At 41.5% G+C, this 16547-nt stretch overlaps 2 protein-coding genes across 2 annotated transcripts; both read right to left on the bottom strand.

The window, feature by feature from the left end:
- Positions 1–18: 18 nt before the first annotated feature.
- LOC137908767 (leukemia inhibitory factor receptor-like) lies at positions 19–8348 on the bottom strand. The gene is made up of 17 exons (XM_068753189.1): positions 8279–8348; positions 7386–7537; positions 7142–7295; positions 6774–7055; positions 6552–6678; positions 6295–6431; positions 6052–6197; positions 5826–5979; positions 5647–5708; positions 5266–5482; positions 4837–5028; positions 4659–4760; positions 4425–4586; positions 3756–3884; positions 3572–3665; positions 3088–3154; positions 19–66 (listed from the first exon to the last, which is right to left on the bottom strand). Exons 1-17 carry the CDS (start codon positions 8346–8348, stop codon positions 19–21), a joined length of 2295 nt encoding a protein of 764 aa, XP_068609290.1.
- Positions 8349–8992: 644 nt separating this feature from the next.
- crata (carnitine O-acetyltransferase a) lies at positions 8993–16283 on the bottom strand. The gene is made up of 14 exons (XM_068752748.1): positions 16193–16283; positions 15490–15786; positions 15269–15387; positions 14880–14933; positions 14103–14268; positions 13186–13360; positions 12907–13085; positions 12455–12555; positions 11967–12086; positions 11770–11892; positions 11330–11465; positions 10619–10681; positions 9805–9942; positions 8993–9686 (listed from the first exon to the last, which is right to left on the bottom strand). The coding sequence occupies exons 1-14, from the start codon at positions 16217–16219 to the stop codon at positions 9471–9473; spliced, it is 1914 nt and encodes a 637-aa protein (XP_068608849.1). The 5' UTR covers positions 16220–16283; the 3' UTR covers positions 8993–9470.
- Positions 16284–16547: the final 264 nt, after the last annotated feature.

Below are 16547 nucleotides of genomic sequence, written 5' to 3'. Positions count from 1 at the left end.
GAGTCTCAGAAGCAACCTTCATGTCAGATGAACCTGGAAGACGAAGAAGACGAAGAAGAAGAGTCCCTGCAGGAAAAGTAAAACATATCTGTGAGAATATAAAGAATACTCAGATGTATATATATATATGTACATCCTTGTGCAGCGTTGTAATAAAACATCTATAAACACACAAATATAAAGCATAAGAGTTTAGCCGTCCAAACACATAACAAATGAATTAATAAAATATCATGACTTTAACAACCAAAACGTTCTGAAATAGTTTAACTCAGCAACAAGACTGCTCAAATCTTAATGAAATAATAACATTAATTCAAAGACTAAAATATACACAATGAGATATTAATTAGGTTTGGAATAAAGGTTGATGACACGATGGAAATATATAATATGTATTATAAGATACAAATAAACAAACAAATACACAATGTAAAAAATATTTCACAGGGATGAAAAGAAAGACAGAAACAATGAGACGGACAAAAGTCTCCTGAAAGCTAAGACAATGTCTTCACGGTGGGACACGAGGACACACCGGTGAGTTTGTTTTTGTTATCAGAGATATAGTTGTTATAATTTTATACACTCATTATATTATTTCTAGTCGTGGCAATTAACACAAAACAATTAAGCACGTTCCAGTCTCAGCGAGCCGAACCTCGGTGCAGCCGGTAACGGAGCGGAGCGGACTGACGAGGAAGATCAGCTGATGCTGATCAATAGAAAAATGATTGATAAAGGTTCATACTCACAGAGACCAGCTGGGAGCTGCTGAGCCGATTCGAGACCAGAGAGAGTGAGTCAGGTAGAGAGAGAGAGAGAGAGAGAGCAAGGCGGACTGAACGCTCTCGCCCTGTCTCTCTCTCTCTAGATAAAATAAACAGAACAAAACATTAAAATGAGAAATGTCTTTGGGTTCAATAAGGAAACTCAGAGTGGACATAGTGGACATCAGCTGGACCTCACAGGACAGTCTTTAAACGTTGCTCCACCCAAAGTGCAAATCAACAAATGTTTTCTAAGTTTAGTCCATATATTTATGATGATGAGCGGCGGTGTTGTCTTTTCATATTTGCTGTCCTCCTAAAAAAATATCAGCCGTGACTTTTAAATATTAGAGAAATGCAGAATAACTGTTTAAAGTGTATTTTTACACCTCATAAAATGTAGAGAGCAAATGATCATAAAAGATCAAATGTATAGGGATTTACCCAAATGTCTAATTTCAGCTGATACATGAATCGTGAAAAATCTTGAGGGACTTTGAACATTTTCAGTGAGAACAATCTGATAACTCATTCACTAGCATTCAGGATATCTATTTATTTTCCATAAATGTATGAAAATATGTGCATCCATTTATATTGTTGTATTCATTAATCCTGAAACGTAAAAAAAAGTCAAAAGAACTCAAATTTATATTAAATGTTTGGCTCCCTCTAGTGTTAAAAGGTCCTCATAAAAGAAATGACCTGCTTCTTTGTGGATTAAGCACCAATAATTCAACAAGGAATCATTCTTATTATCATTAGGACCCCAGATTGATCATTTGTTGTCCCTAACCCATAACTATAAAGACAGATATGTGTCAATGAAAACGAAATTTAGAATACTGATTAAAAAATCTAAGAACAAACCGTCCACTGACTTAAATTATATCAATTCCTCAATGATTAAAAAGAATTTAATCGAGGGCATTGCTACGTCATTAACATACATCTGTAATTTACCATTTCAAACCGGTTTATTTCCAAATAAATTGACTGTTCAAAGCCAGAAACGGGCATCATTTTAAAAAAACTGCCACAATTCATAAAAATACTGGGGGAAAAACTCAATAAAATGTTTTATTGTCATTGCACATTGTCCCACAACACACATTGAAACACTACAACGGCCCCTCTGAGCACACATGCATGTACCCGTAACATGCATGGAGAGGGTTAGGGGGAAGGCGCCGCCATGATCTGCATGCCTGGAACTGTTGGGTGGGGTGGGGGGGGGGGGTACATTGCTCAAAGGCACCTCAGCAGTGGGTTGGAGGTAGACTGGCTCCTCTCCAGCCACCAGTCTACACTCTCTATTGTTGTCTGGGCTGGGACTGGAACCGGTGACCCTCTGGCTTATAACCCACTGAGCCATTGTTTTTACATCAAACAGGTCAAGTTATGTTTGTGATTCTGCTACTCATGTAGCAAAATCACATTTCACACACATTGGCTGTGAATGGAGCAGCTATTTGGAAGATTGCTGTGGTAACAAAATGTAGGTGAGGATGCAGGACATGGAACTTTGTGGACTGGTTGTCTGACTTCTACTGAAGGACTCTGTGCTGCTCTGAGGATGGAGCCCAGTGGAGCCGCTGTCTGAGGCCGGACCCACCAGAACATCTGGGCCTGAACTGTCCAGTCGATCCCCAGCCGGAGTTAATAGATTGTAGGACGGGTTAGGAAATGCATTTCCGAGGGGAAGGGACTGAGACGGGATGACTTTAGAGGGTAAAGGGAACGGTGCTGGAGGGGCGGTTTTCAGGCTCTGAATGTAGTAAGCGTTTGGATTTTGTGAAACATGGGCGATATCTGCTTCACTGTGAAGCCACTGATCCATACGAAGAAGTAATTCTTCACCCTGGAAAGAAAACAAAACACTAACATAAAAGAACACAAACCAGTAGCATTCATACAGATATAAAAGAAAATCGGGGTTATTCCTTTTACTTATAATGGAGGCTTTTTCAAATTTAATGCATACTGTAAAATATGCTTTAAATTCACGCACCAAAAATCACAGTCATAAAGGGGTCCTACATGCACTATCATGCAAAATGTCTTTTGATGATGATCCAGATCACCGTGTGGTTCAAAAGGTTTTCAAAACTGTGCTTTTCAGTTCCCAGAATGCCGCTCACTAGCATCCAATAACCTTTACTACATCTCTTGCTTGAAGCTAATACTGCTAACACAGTGATCTCATCCGGGTTGTTCCCTCAGACATTGGCAAATTCTCTCCGGAACCAAAAAAGAAAAAAATTATCTTCATGCATGAAGTTGTTGTTCATGTAAGACATGGGTCATATGAACCTACCGGTAAAGTCGACCACTTGTCCATCAACACTGGCTTTGGAATTGGAGGGTAAACCTTGTGTTTGATACTGTGGGAGAAAGAAAGTGTAGAAATGAATGATTAGAGAGAGAATCAGGGGACCAGGCGAGGGCGATGCGGTCCTAAAATCATATCAGATGTCATAGCATGTGGAATTTTGGTGATAAATGTATAATATTTTTGATAATGGATGATATATTGATATTGATAATGTTTGGTTAAACATAATTTATGTTTCAAGAAAAGAGCCAAACCAATGGAGAACTGTAATCCAGCCTTCTTGCACCGTTTGCACTTGGTTTGTTCTAGAGCTGTTCTTTAGTACCCAAACTGCTTCCACGCCACCAAAGTCGTGTAAACGTATAGGCATACGTTAAATGCATGACATCATTACGCCAAAAGTCAGAATTCCAAATCCCCCCCCCCCCAGCAGCCACACAAAAGCACCAATGGTTGTCTTTCTTACCACATCCAGTGTCTGTAGCAAAGGATGGTGATGATGGAAAGGAGACCAAAAGAGGCTGCCAGGGAAATCAACACAGGCTGGAGCAAGTTATCAGCTGGAGAGTTAAAATAAATCAGTTCAGACGATTCCAATTGTTTTACAAAAAGGAAAACGGCAGTCCGAAAATAAAAACCGAGAAGCATACTCAGTGAATTCAAGGTGGCAGCGATGACCGTCGCGCCACAATCGCCCACCGCTGTCCGAGCGTTCACGGTGAAGGTGTAGGAGGTGAGGTTCAGGCGCCTCGCTGTCAGGCTGGTGGCATCGGGGTCATCTACACCAGGAGGAAAATATCATCCCAGTGAGCATCCCGGAGAATTTTTAACTAGTTATGCTATTCTGTGGAGGACGACGGGGTTAACTAGCTAGGTTATTCTGTGGAGGGCCACAGGGGTTAACTAGTTAACTAGTTAGGTTATTCTATAGGGTGTCAGAATAAAGCATTTCAGTGATGAGTAATTTACTGTGAAATAACACCTGTCAGTTGTGTCACAGTATTATATTATTAGTATTATATTATTATTATTAGTATTATATTATAATACTGTATACTAATGTACATGATTTATGAATATTACAATTACTATGAAGACATTAACAAATAAAATGACGTTTAAATTACAATAATGTGAAGAAATAAAATAATTAATAAATACTTAAAATGATTGAGGTCTAAATAAATGATGACGATGATAAGTATAACAATAATTGTAATAATAACTGTAAAAAAAAAATCTTTACTACTACTACTGAGGGGTGGCCACAGCAAATCAACATCCTCCACGTCACCCTGTCCTTTGCGTCGTCCTGGTACCTGTGCTGACGCTGACGGTGGCGTTGTTGCTGCCGACACACCGGAGGACGTAGCCTCGGATGAAAGCCGGCTGTTCTTTAAAGCGTATCGGGTCCCAGGACACTTCAACATCTGAATCCTGCTGCTTCCACCGCAGTGACTGAAATAGGCCGTCTTCTATTTCTACAGGTGGAACACAAAAATGACGCATTCCTTCCAGTGCAGCATCCTGAAGGGGAAAGAGTCAGACCTTACCTCTCTCAGCGGCGTAGCCCTCTCTTTTCTCCACGAGCATCGGAGCTCCTTGCGTGCAGGCATAAACCGATAACGAATATCTCACTCCAGCAATTAATTGATCTGTTGGGGGAGATTGGAGAGACAGCCGTCACACAGAGAAATGGAAGTTCATATAAATACAAATGTCGAGTCTTACTTGAAAATATCCTGATATTGGTGCGATTTAGCGGCACCTTCACCCAGTCCAGCTCACTATGTCCCAGTGTCCTACACCAGTCCACTGTGTAGCCACAGACGGCTGAAGGACTGGCGGACCAGGACAGGTGGAAGACACCGCGTTCACCCACAATCCAGGAGGTGTTCGCTCCTTCTGAAGATCCTACCAAAGCTGTTATTGATGGGAAAAGAGAAAAAGCTGTAATTCGGTAAACCCCTAGCAAAACTTTGATAAGCACATCTCTTTTGATTATTGATTGATGGAGCGATAGATATTTACTTCTCATGAACATTAGAGTTTTCAGACAAAGAGCAAAAGGAAATAATTGTGAAAACGGTTCAGGCTATGAGGAACATTTGCAAATATTCAAATGTTGATGTTTTAAAATGGTCCTGCTCATGAACACACCAGGCGTGAGACGAGGGACGGTCACAGTTGAAGGCGGTGAGCTGCCGTTGATGTTCCTGGCCGTAACAGTGACAGCGTACTCGTTCGTTCTGTCCAGACTGAGACGGATTCTGTTCTGGTCAACTTTGGTTCTGTTCTGCAGTTCCGTCTCTGTTGACTTTGACCACGTCACCTCGTAGTCCATGATGTGTCCATTGCTCTGATTGGACAGGGGCGTCTGCAGGAAGGGAACATCAGGACACGTATGAGACGTCAGTATTTTAATTTGTGACTATTATGAATTTCTATTCAAGATTTAAATCATGACATTCTGCCTAATTGAAATATGTTCCTTATGTACAATAATGAGTTTATACCATCATGAAGTATCATCATACTTACTTTCCAAACGATGATCACCTGGTCACCCGTCACCTGCATCCACACATCCAGAGCAGCTGGAACTGTGCAGCAAACCAGAAGATATAAACAGCATCCAACAAACGTGTAAAAAAAAAAAGAAAAAGACAAAAGGTTGATCTTATTCTTGCTGATTTTATTATTATTTTTTGGCTGCTCACCATCACCCTTTGTGAGGAATGTGACACTTGCGCTCCAGTCACTCCATGTCCAGAAGTGTTGCACGGTTCCACATCGTACTGTCGCGTTATACGACCCGAGCGGCATCAAATCATCCAAAACAGCTAAACGAAGGCCAGAACCCAAGAATTCCCTCTGGAAACAGGATGCGGTTAGAGTCGTGCTGTTATCCATTGAAATGATTCCATAAACCTCTGATTGACTCACTATGCTATTTGTTTCACCGTGGCCAACGTTAACTTCACATGTAATGTTGAGGCGATAATACTGGAGCACCGTCCACTCCCACTGCAGCGTGACATTTCTTGCATTAACGGTTGAAGCTGTCATTCCCTTTGGAGCAATCATGCGTACTGAGACAAGAGACAAAAGACATTTCCCAACGTTTGCCATCAAAGAGACATCAGTGCACATTTGACCAAAGTATTTTTTTTAGAATAAAAGGAATACCTCTCTTAGTCAGATCTGCCACGTCTGACAGCTCCACCCTCCCCAGCTCATTTTGTGCTGTTACTTTCCAGCTTCTCTCACCAGCATCCACCTTTCTTCTCACCTTGCATCTCCCCTGTGACCCGTTTTCACAACGGCTGAAACGCAACAGATCTCTCAGATCAACATGATCCATCCTTAAGAATGCACCGCCGTGTATTTAAATGTGGCACAAAGACATTCAACTGACTTAATGTTGAATTCTAGTCTCATCCTACCTTCCATCTAGATGATAGAGCGTTGGACTCTTGAGGGACATGTGTGTGTCCCCTCCTACTCTCCAGTGACATTCGACGGACTTCAGGTCTCTGGTCTCACATGTTAGATTTGTGTCGCGCGGCGGGTCTGAGTCGTAGCGAGCATAGCAAAAAGACATTTACTGACAAGTCATGTAAAACAACAAAGCCCCAAATGTACTCGTAGTAACGTGCCACACTTACAGCCAACATAAGCGCACGCCCCACTGTCTTTTATCCCTTGTGATGTGTTCGTTTCACAAATGACATTAGTGCAACTCCTGAGCGACGGTTGGTTCAAGAGGACAGTCAGGGTGTATGTCTGGCTCCTGATGCTGGTGGTGTTCGTGTTAGAGTCGCTGTAACCCAGCAGGTACATTTTGTTGAAGTGCATATCAGCTGGGACGGTGCAGCAGAAGGTCGCTCTGCTGCCGACCCGGAACAGTTTGTCCCGTGGAAAAACCTCGGCCTCCTTTGCGTTAATGCCTGCAAAAAACCAGAATTTAACGTGCATCTGCTGGAGAGTCAGATTTGTAAGATAGCAGGCTTCATTAGCAGAAGTTAGAACTAACCAGGAAGAGTCTGTTTTTGTCTCCAGGTGCTTGTAGATTTATTATATCTGGTTCTCAGTCTGACTGAATGGGATGTGCACTCCAATGGTAAATGAGACATCCAGCTCCAGGAGTGTGTTGACCCGATCCGGTCAGGCGTCACGATTAATTCCTCCTTAAATATAGTTGCAAGCAAATTATAGTGACGTCTGTTTCATTCCACAGCTTGCTGTAATGGAAGCCATGTTGGTAAATTAACTCTTACATAATGCACCTGATGGTTTGCTACCAGAACCACCAGTTCATAGGTCAGCGTGCCATGAAGTGCCGAGCACGAAGCGTCATCCTCCCACCTTAACGTAATCACCTGGTCTGAACCGGTTAGCGTTACATTCTGTGGTCCACACTCCAACACACCTGAGGAAAAAGGTCAATAATTCTTGGTAGCATCAGGGTTGTCACGATCATTTGTCTATTTCAAAAAGGTTCCTGATCCAGACCAGAAAAAGACACAAACACTGTTTTGGAAATAGTCTTTGAATTGAATAAACCTTTTTATATTCTTGGAGTTAGTTGAAAACAACCTTGCCCTCCCCTTTATTCATTTTAGTAAATGTTTTTTTTAAAACATTATGTTTTTCAGATGTTTCTGTGTTCTGTTTTGCTTTTCTTGTATAGTGCTGTAAATGTGTTCTTAGTTATCTGTAAAAAAATATATAAAAAAATTAATTCCCTTAAGAAGCGTATAGCAACCACATGACCTCTTATTGGTTGTTCTATTTCTTTCTATTTCTATTTTTATTTAATTTTAAAAAATATATACTGTATCCTAAACAGTAAATCACTAGTGACACCTTGTGGTTGGTGCAATAGCGCTTAATCATCACAGGCCATATCCATTATTGATTCATCCTGTTGAAGATGAGAAGGCCTTCATCATGTCTTTTCTTCTTTATTCCAAACACATTCTGTTTTAAAGGACACAGCGAGGACTACTGCCATTTTTCAACACCGAAGATGCTCAATATCCTCACTAGACAACATCTAATAAATGTATCAATTCATTTGGAAAAATACCAGAAATAATGTGCTAATTATGCAGTAATTATTTTAACAATACCGACCATTTGATGCTGAGTGAAAACGTAATGTACTTACCATTTTCTTTGTGAATTCCGTGTTGTATGCTCTTACAGGAGAGTGACACCAATAGAAACCAGGTGATCATTGTGTGACCAGTAAACCAGCGGGTTTTTACTATCCAAGTATTTAGAAAGACATCCACATCAAACAGTAACAGAAGTTATTTATGAAATGTCAGAATAAAACAGTCCTTTTGTACGACTGAATACTCACAGAGACGTCCGGCTGTTATGGATCTCAAACAGAGAAATGGTTTGAAGAGCTGATGATCAAACAGATCAATACTTACTTGGAAACCATTTCCTTTTCAATCCTGAAATACATTTAGTCCTCATTCCAGGAATTGGAGAGGGTGATTTCTGCTAACTGAGTCATTAGCCCAATGAGATTAGACACACCAAACTAAACGTCTTCATTCTCAGGAAATGATTCTTTTTTTCTTGTGTATTGTGATAACCGGTATTCTACATGAGAGCAATTTACGCTAAATAGAAATCAGTAAAATTAGCAAGAAGTCCTGAATATGTTCTCGGTGATGATTTCAGGCTTGCAGACCGTTGGGCATCGTTCTGATGTTGGAGCCACCCCATAGAATAAACTTTAAAGGGACTGATAGAAATAATGATTAAAGGGTTTCGATTCATATCAGCAGTGAATTAATCAGTACTAAAATGTAGACTAGTATTTGGCTTTAATGAAACAAAAATGGCAACAACAAGAACACATCTAAAAGATTGAGTATTTAATTTGAGAGGTGATGCCAAACAAGTTGAACATGCATGGTTTCCACATTCAGTTCATTAATAAAACTAATGTCTGTGGATGATTTATGTATTTTTGATTACATGTACAATTGCCACACAAGATAAAGATTCTATTTTCAGGATTCTAACTCCCAGTAATCTACATAGAGAGTTGAAGGCAACGTGGACTACAATACTCCAGAGCCCGCAAAGACTCCAAAAGTAGTATTCAAATCACAAGAACTAATTTAGTATTGTATTCTTTTTGAACAACTTTCAAAAAGGTTTATCTGAGAATACTCATACTATCCTCCAAATTCTTGATTCCAGAGTTCAGCGCAGCGTTCCGGGCCCGGTTCCAGCAGAATGTCCCTATTAAGCGTGACTCAGTTGGATCTTCACTGTCCCTGTTTGAGGCTTTTCATTTTAAAGCGATCGGTGGACGCTGGAGGAGCTTCACAGCTTCACAGCTTCGATCTCGGGCTTTGTTCCAGCAGCGTCTTCATGTCCAGCAGTGTTTTCTCTATGGCCTGGGCCAGACGTCCTGCATCCGTTTCTCCACAGGTGTTGAAAGACGACACGGCAAAGTTGATGTGGTCATCCATTGGATTGTAGCACACGCCGTATCCGTTGGATACGACCGGGCCAAAGCACATAACACAGTCGGTCTTGGATGGTACCTTGAGGGGACATGAGAATGAGCGTCTGCTTGTTTTTTTTTCCTTTCTGTAACCCGATTCTTTTGTAAATGCAAGAAAATACCTTTTCTATTTTTAAGTGTAAAATCTAGGCCCCTACCTGACTTGTAGATAACTGGTAGTGCATGGCTTTAGCGTAGGAGCTATCTGTGAAAACTTCAGGTAAGGAGAGTTTTTCCTCAGCAGCCACCATCTTCAGGCCCAGCAGGTGGCGGTCGACGGCCTGGCCACTGACTGCCTGTGAGAATGGATGGAATTCAATTGTTGGTGATCACATTTTAATTAGTTTAAAAACGGGAAAGGTAATCCATATTTTTTGTTAGTTAGTACAGCTGGTACCCATTTAACAACGACTTGGAGTTACGACGGGCTTTCAAAAATGTAAAAGTATGTGTTTAGTGAGAAGGAATCTGTGTCAGAAATGAGCGGAATGCACCGGCGGTGTCGTACATGTGTAGATTATACATGGAATATACGTATGAAATATAAAACATTTTTGACCGCACAAAATGTTGGCCAAGTTGTCGGTCGACGGGGGGTTCCGTTTAACGATGGAATGGTTCAGAGACGACCCGTCAAAGTGTAAGGAACGTCGTTCAGTAAATCTGAGAGCATAAAAAGGTTGTAAAACTCCCAGCATACTCAAACAGGATTTATTTTACTGCTATTTACTGCTGTTAAGGTCTTCTTCGGACAGCAGGACAGTTTATGAGACACTGCATCAGAATAAAGTTGGTGAATGTCTCTGATATGTTTTACTAGTTGGTACACAACAATGGAGTTCTCTGGTATAGATATAGAAGAAGACGTGCTGGACTTTGATCGACACACCCTACTATCTACCAGAACACAGTGATTGCTCTCAGTGGATCTCTCCTAAACTGTCAGCCAATCCTGGCGGTGTGAATACTCACCATGTTAGTGTATGACCTGTGTGCATTTACAGCTTTGAGCATCAGATCAACCTTCTCTGTGTTCTATAAAAGAAAAAAAGAGAGGAATGGTCAGACACATCTGATAGTTTCAAAGTTTTTCATCAATATACAGATTTTTGGCAAACCCCAAAATGATAAGAACTGAGAATAAAGATAGAAAATAGGTAGAAATAAAGAAAGATCAAAAATATACAAGATAAAAATAAAATTATAATTCAATGTCTGGATCCAACAGTTAACATTTCTCTCATCCGCATGTGGAATATCAAAAAGACGTAGTGTACAGTTTACCGTAACTCTAATACCAAGGGGACATAAAGAATAGAAGGATCGGAGTAGGAAGAATGCTGAAAAGGGAAAGCTAGGAAGACATGGGAAAATGAATTCCCATTAACTGACTGTAAACTAATTAGAAGAGACACTCCCCCCGTTAGCATGGAATGTCCAGGAGAAACTTGATGCACAGTGCAATTACTATCTACTGCATGTGCATCTACAATGAATCACAGACCTGACCATGAAGAAAATACCGGCACACTGGATATTACCAAAGACCCAATCCTTCATAAGGTGAATTTGTGCTTGTACAAATCTGATTATCTTATAGTGACGAATCATGAACAAAGTTATTTGTCTGTTACTCAGTGTAAACCGGATACACGGCTGGGTCCACTGAAGCTGTCCTCAGACCTGTTTACAGGGATCATCGAAGGCCTTGACGAAAGCAGCCGAGGCGCTCGAGGCTGAGCGGATGGTGTCTGTACGGCCCAGTCGGAACATCCGCAGCGAGGCGCTTTCATATGTCGAACAGCAAAAGTGGTGAATCCTGCCGACAAGAACGCTGCGGTGAGATTACATTTTTGGAAAAATGCTGCTTCTGCTGTCATTATGGCCTTTATGCATAAAGTTGCATAGGAAAAAAAAACAACTATGAATTAGAGAACTCTTAAAATATTTAAGGATCGTATAAGGATTTCTCTAATGAATAAATACCATGTATAGATTAGATAGATAGAGGACATATATCTGTGTGTGTTTGTATACGAGATGTGAGATTGATTTTGAGACAAAAAGCTCTCGATTAACCCTGATTTTACAGGGACAGATGTTCCCCAGGTGGTAACATTTACCTGTAGAATGCCAGCTGTAGCGTCATCTGTATGAAAGCATCAGGACTCATGTTGTGTGCCTTTGGAATGTTTTTCCCAAAGTGGTCAAATATCACAACCCTCATATCGAGGTCTTGAGCCAGTCTGTTGTGAGAGAAGCAGTCAGTCAGTGCGGTTCTATCTGTAAGTCATAATAATAATTTAAAACATGTCCTCACGTGTCCATTTTGTTCTTGGCCTCCTCGATGTCCTTCTTGATCTCAGGTGTAATTTTGAACTGCAGTTTCTGAGGCATGGACAAAGGAACCGTGGGAGACGGCGCCATGTCTGGCTTCCTCCTTTCAAAATAAACAATCCAGTGCAAAATGACATGCAAGGTCAAAGGTTTTAGCATCCAGTAGCTTCCACTGCACCTTTCTCAGTCTATCCACTCTGAATCCCACATTTATAACTCCCACACGATTCCAATGCTTCCAGTGAAATTTAGAATTCCATTTAAAATCCTATAAATTACATTCCAGGTGCTGCTCTACCTCGATCCTTTCACATTCCTGATCCTCAAGTTCGCCCATTCCATATCTCATATCTTTGACTTCTCTATTCTTGCGCTGATAAATAAATAAGAGCTTACTTGCTTAACTTTTACATAACAAGAACAAAGACTCAGGCAGACAACTTCATCCCTAACAACGTTTGACCTACTTACATGTATTCCACAACATGGTCCAGTAAGGTCACTATGGGTGGACCCTCAGCTGGGGCATGTTCGTAGTTCGCTCCACATGTCCCGTCTTCTCCGACAATAAACTGAAAAGAGTCCCAAACATTTTTGTTACAGACTAAAGTATGTGTTGAGTACCAATTTTACACTGGTATTTACATCCAGGCAAATCAAAGGCAAAATACTCTTAATATCTTTGTTCTTGCTCCCATTTATAAAATACCTTTTTTTAAATGTTTACGTCTTATTATACTAAAATTAGTATAACAGCGCTTCTCTTGCAGATCAATGACAGAAAACAAGAACTAGGACTATTCTCCTTTGCATGAGCAGCATAGCGTGTTTGTCTCCCTCAACATTTTACAATCTGCAGGGTACCTATTGCTAATGGGAAGCGTATTACTGGACTGCAGTATTTAGAAGCCGCTGTGATTCACCTGCAGGGTCTTGTCGAACCAACGATTGCCACTGTTCCACTGGCAACCTCCTCCATGCAGCATCTGGATGGCAGCAATGCTGCGGTACATTTCAGCAGCGCCTCGAGGCGCGGCTCCATCCAGACAGAGCAGGAAGACGCTCCTCTGAATGACTTGCACGGATTCTTTGTTGGTCTGATCTGGACACGCGCAGCAGACACAATTTGCATATCAGGAACACTTATTGAGTGATGCATGTGTTCTAGAACTTCCTTTAACCTGTGACTACATAGAGCTCACCCCTGGTGAGGTTTGCGTAGGCTCTGGCCCAGGAATCGCGATTCTGGGAGGTGAGGATGCCGACGGGTTCCGTGTTTCTCTGCACCGAGGAGCTGCAGATTCTCTCCAGCTGAGCGTAAAGCTGATCGACTGTCAGTGCACTTCCATCCCTGTTGTATACGTCCAACTTAAAAAACTGATTCAAAAAGGAAGACAGATAATAAAGGCTGAGTGGGCAAGGCTGGGAAAATGCTATTAGCTGCAGTTGAACAATGCTGACTCTGCAAGTCGGACGAAATGCAAATTGATTATGTTGGACAGGCTGTCAGTCTGGAGAAGACTGGAGATATGAGTCACGTGTTTTGGAAATCTTAAGATTGCATCGCATGTTTTATTAGACGAGCTGGAAAGCTGTAATGTTACCAAATGTTGTTTTTTAACTCTTACAGTTTACAGAAGTATTTCTTGATAAATGGCAGAAATATGAAAACCTGTGTAGAAAAGTGTGCTTAGTGGTTTAATTCAGAGTTATCTGGTGATCTGCACTGAGCCTTAACGTTCTAACATTAGTCATGGTCAATTCTTATGACTAATTGTGTTTGGGAGTTTTGAGATGCACTCACAGTCTGAATGCTAATAAGTACATTTTCCAAATATTCTAGTACAGCAACTAGCAGCTGTAATCTAACAACATAATATTATAAACATGCTATGTACATGTGCGTCTTTGCCGTGAGCCACATTTGATGTTTAACTTGGGCATTCAGCTTCTAGAACTGGAACATCTCTTCAGTCTGGCTTCTTGTAGCATTTACCTTTTGGGTCCTCGGTTCGAGGACAGCTGGAGGACCCACGGAGAGACACGCTACTTTGGACTTGGTTTTGCGATACGGACCCGAGTTCAGATTCACAACAAGACTTCAAGCTGTGCTGCTCACCTCAAAGTTATGCACCACAGCAATGTAGCTGGGGGGTCTGGAGCTCTTGGCGTGGTTCACCACAGAGTCGCTCTTCTGACCAGGAACACGACAGGATGAAAGCACTTCATAGTATTGATTCATACAAAGGGGCCTCCCTCCCAGATATTCAACTGGTAGTGCTTCACTGCAAAAAAAAAAAGATGCGGAATTAAACCTTATCTTAGCCAAAGTATCTATCTATCTCTCTGTCTGTCTCTCTCGTGCTCTCTCTCTCTCTCTCTCTCTGTCTATCTATCTCTCTGTCTCTCTGTCTGTCTTCGACCTCCCTCTGCCCCGGTCTGTGCACCAGCACGCAGTGAACTTCTGTCTCCTCAGAGTTTATCCTTTAAGGTGATCTGAAATGGGCTACGTCTATCCCTCCTGTCTCAGTTACACAGTAACTCGATGCCTTAAATATCTTTCAAATTATAACTAAACCTAACAGATTTGATCCGCCTCCACACTGATCGACCTTGGTCTAACTACCTGTGTATATATATATATAGAACACGTGTTCCCCAAGTTACATCTGAAGCAGTAATATTTAAATACATCCAGTAGTACTGCTCTCCGATCATCTGATTGTCTCTGATCAGCCTTTTTATTGGATTGCATTTATAACAGTACCATAAGCGTAGCAGAACGTATCTGACAGGGGAAGTTAATTATTATAGAGAGAAATGGTTCAGGGAAGCCAAGTGAACAAACATTCAGGGGAAGTGGTCGATGAGGAGAACACCTGAAGTCCGTACTCACTTGTCAGTCATGGTCTTAAAGTCCAAAACAGCTGCAATCAGTTTGGCAGCAAACCTGCAAAAAAACAAACATGATCCATACTAAGTCCAGCGAAACACTGTACATTTCCTGAAGTTATTTAAATTAACAAAGCGTCAGAAAGTACAGAAATAGAAGAGACGAAACGTGCCAAAAACAAATTCACGCGGTAATCTTCATTCCAACTGATCAAACTTTTGTGAATTGAACTTCTAGTGTTACAGGGGCCATTATTCTCTAATGATGTGATCAATAACAAATAGTTCAAATAGTTCAAATGTGAAGCCTGAGCAAAGATATATTAAAATGTTCATGTAACTGATGTAATCAAAACTTTAATAATAGCATAAAGAATTATGTCTGATGATCACCTTAGTTGTCCATGCTTATCCCTGAAGTTCATGCGGGGCAGGATCAACCCTGGATTTGAATGAACCACTACGGGCATCCGGTACTGGAGATACGCAACCTGCACCCACCACTCTGACAGCTACAGAAACACAACGACAGTCAGTAGCAGCTGAGTATAATGGCAGAATACACTAAAGGAGGACAGTACAGAAAGCCGTTAAACCCAGCCCGTTCAGCTCACCCAGTTCTCAGTGTGCTGCGCTCTCTTTTCCAGGGATCTCTGCAGCCTCTCTCCAACTCCTCCGGCTGTCTGGAAGTCTCTCACCAGCTCCTTGGTATGCTTCAATTCTTCCACGTCGACGATTGGCTCCAGGGCAGCGAGGTAACGCTCACAGGTCTGCTTCAGAGGTGGGACGGGAAGCGAGGGTAGCCCCTTCTGATGGCTCAGGTATCTGCCAGTGATCCGTGTTGTGGACACAGGCTTCACCAAGTGGCAGGGCTTCACGAAGCCACAGGGGTTTGATGTCCGTACCTTTACCTGTCAGATGTCAGATACACAAAAACCGACAGGTTTGTTGACTGCGGTGGAAGTTTTATTTAATAAGGACTATTACACTTCTGACAGATTGTAATGAAAAATATATAATTATAATACTCTTTTGCAGAGAGAAATCGACTGGCAGAGTGACACTTTTTCAGACTGCATGCCAAAAAAGATGAAGAAAGTGATGCTCTCGCCCATAATCGCGTGCTTCTTCTTCATTCTCTTTAATAAGTTATGAATTTAAGGTATTTCAGATTGTGATGCAACCTGAAGGTGAATCACTTTGCTGACACTTTGCTTTATTCTAATAAACAATCCACAGTAATGAAGCCCGTCTAAAGTCAGACCCAAGCTTATCAAAGTAAGGAATTCCCGTGATCCACGAGATCTGTATTCTTACCATAGTTCTGGTGCAAATGCCCCACATTCTGCGCCGAGTGAACCCCGGTACCGAATCCGGTAGCGCTCAGGGCTTAAGGGCAACAGAGGATCGTTTTCTTCTGCTATGTTTTTTGTGGTTGAGCGAATAACTTCTGATGTGCATTACCGCCACCTTCTGGTCGGAGTAGGGATTGGTACATATACTTGAAAATGAGATGTACCAAGTTTAGAGAGGAGAAACGACCAGACACAAATATTGATTAAAAAAATTAATTAAAGATGAATGGGATTGTTTATTGTTGTCTGCAACAATATCGGGAGAACTGGTTGACTGGTTTCACCTGCTGGGAATGGCCGACAGGCTCAGAATTACC

This window comes from Brachionichthys hirsutus, chromosome 19 (genome assembly GCF_040956055.1).
Source record: "Brachionichthys hirsutus isolate HB-005 chromosome 19, CSIRO-AGI_Bhir_v1, whole genome shotgun sequence".
Taxonomy (NCBI): Eukaryota; Metazoa; Chordata; class Actinopteri; order Lophiiformes; family Brachionichthyidae; genus Brachionichthys; species Brachionichthys hirsutus.
This window is presented reverse-complemented; position numbering and strand designations above follow the sequence as displayed.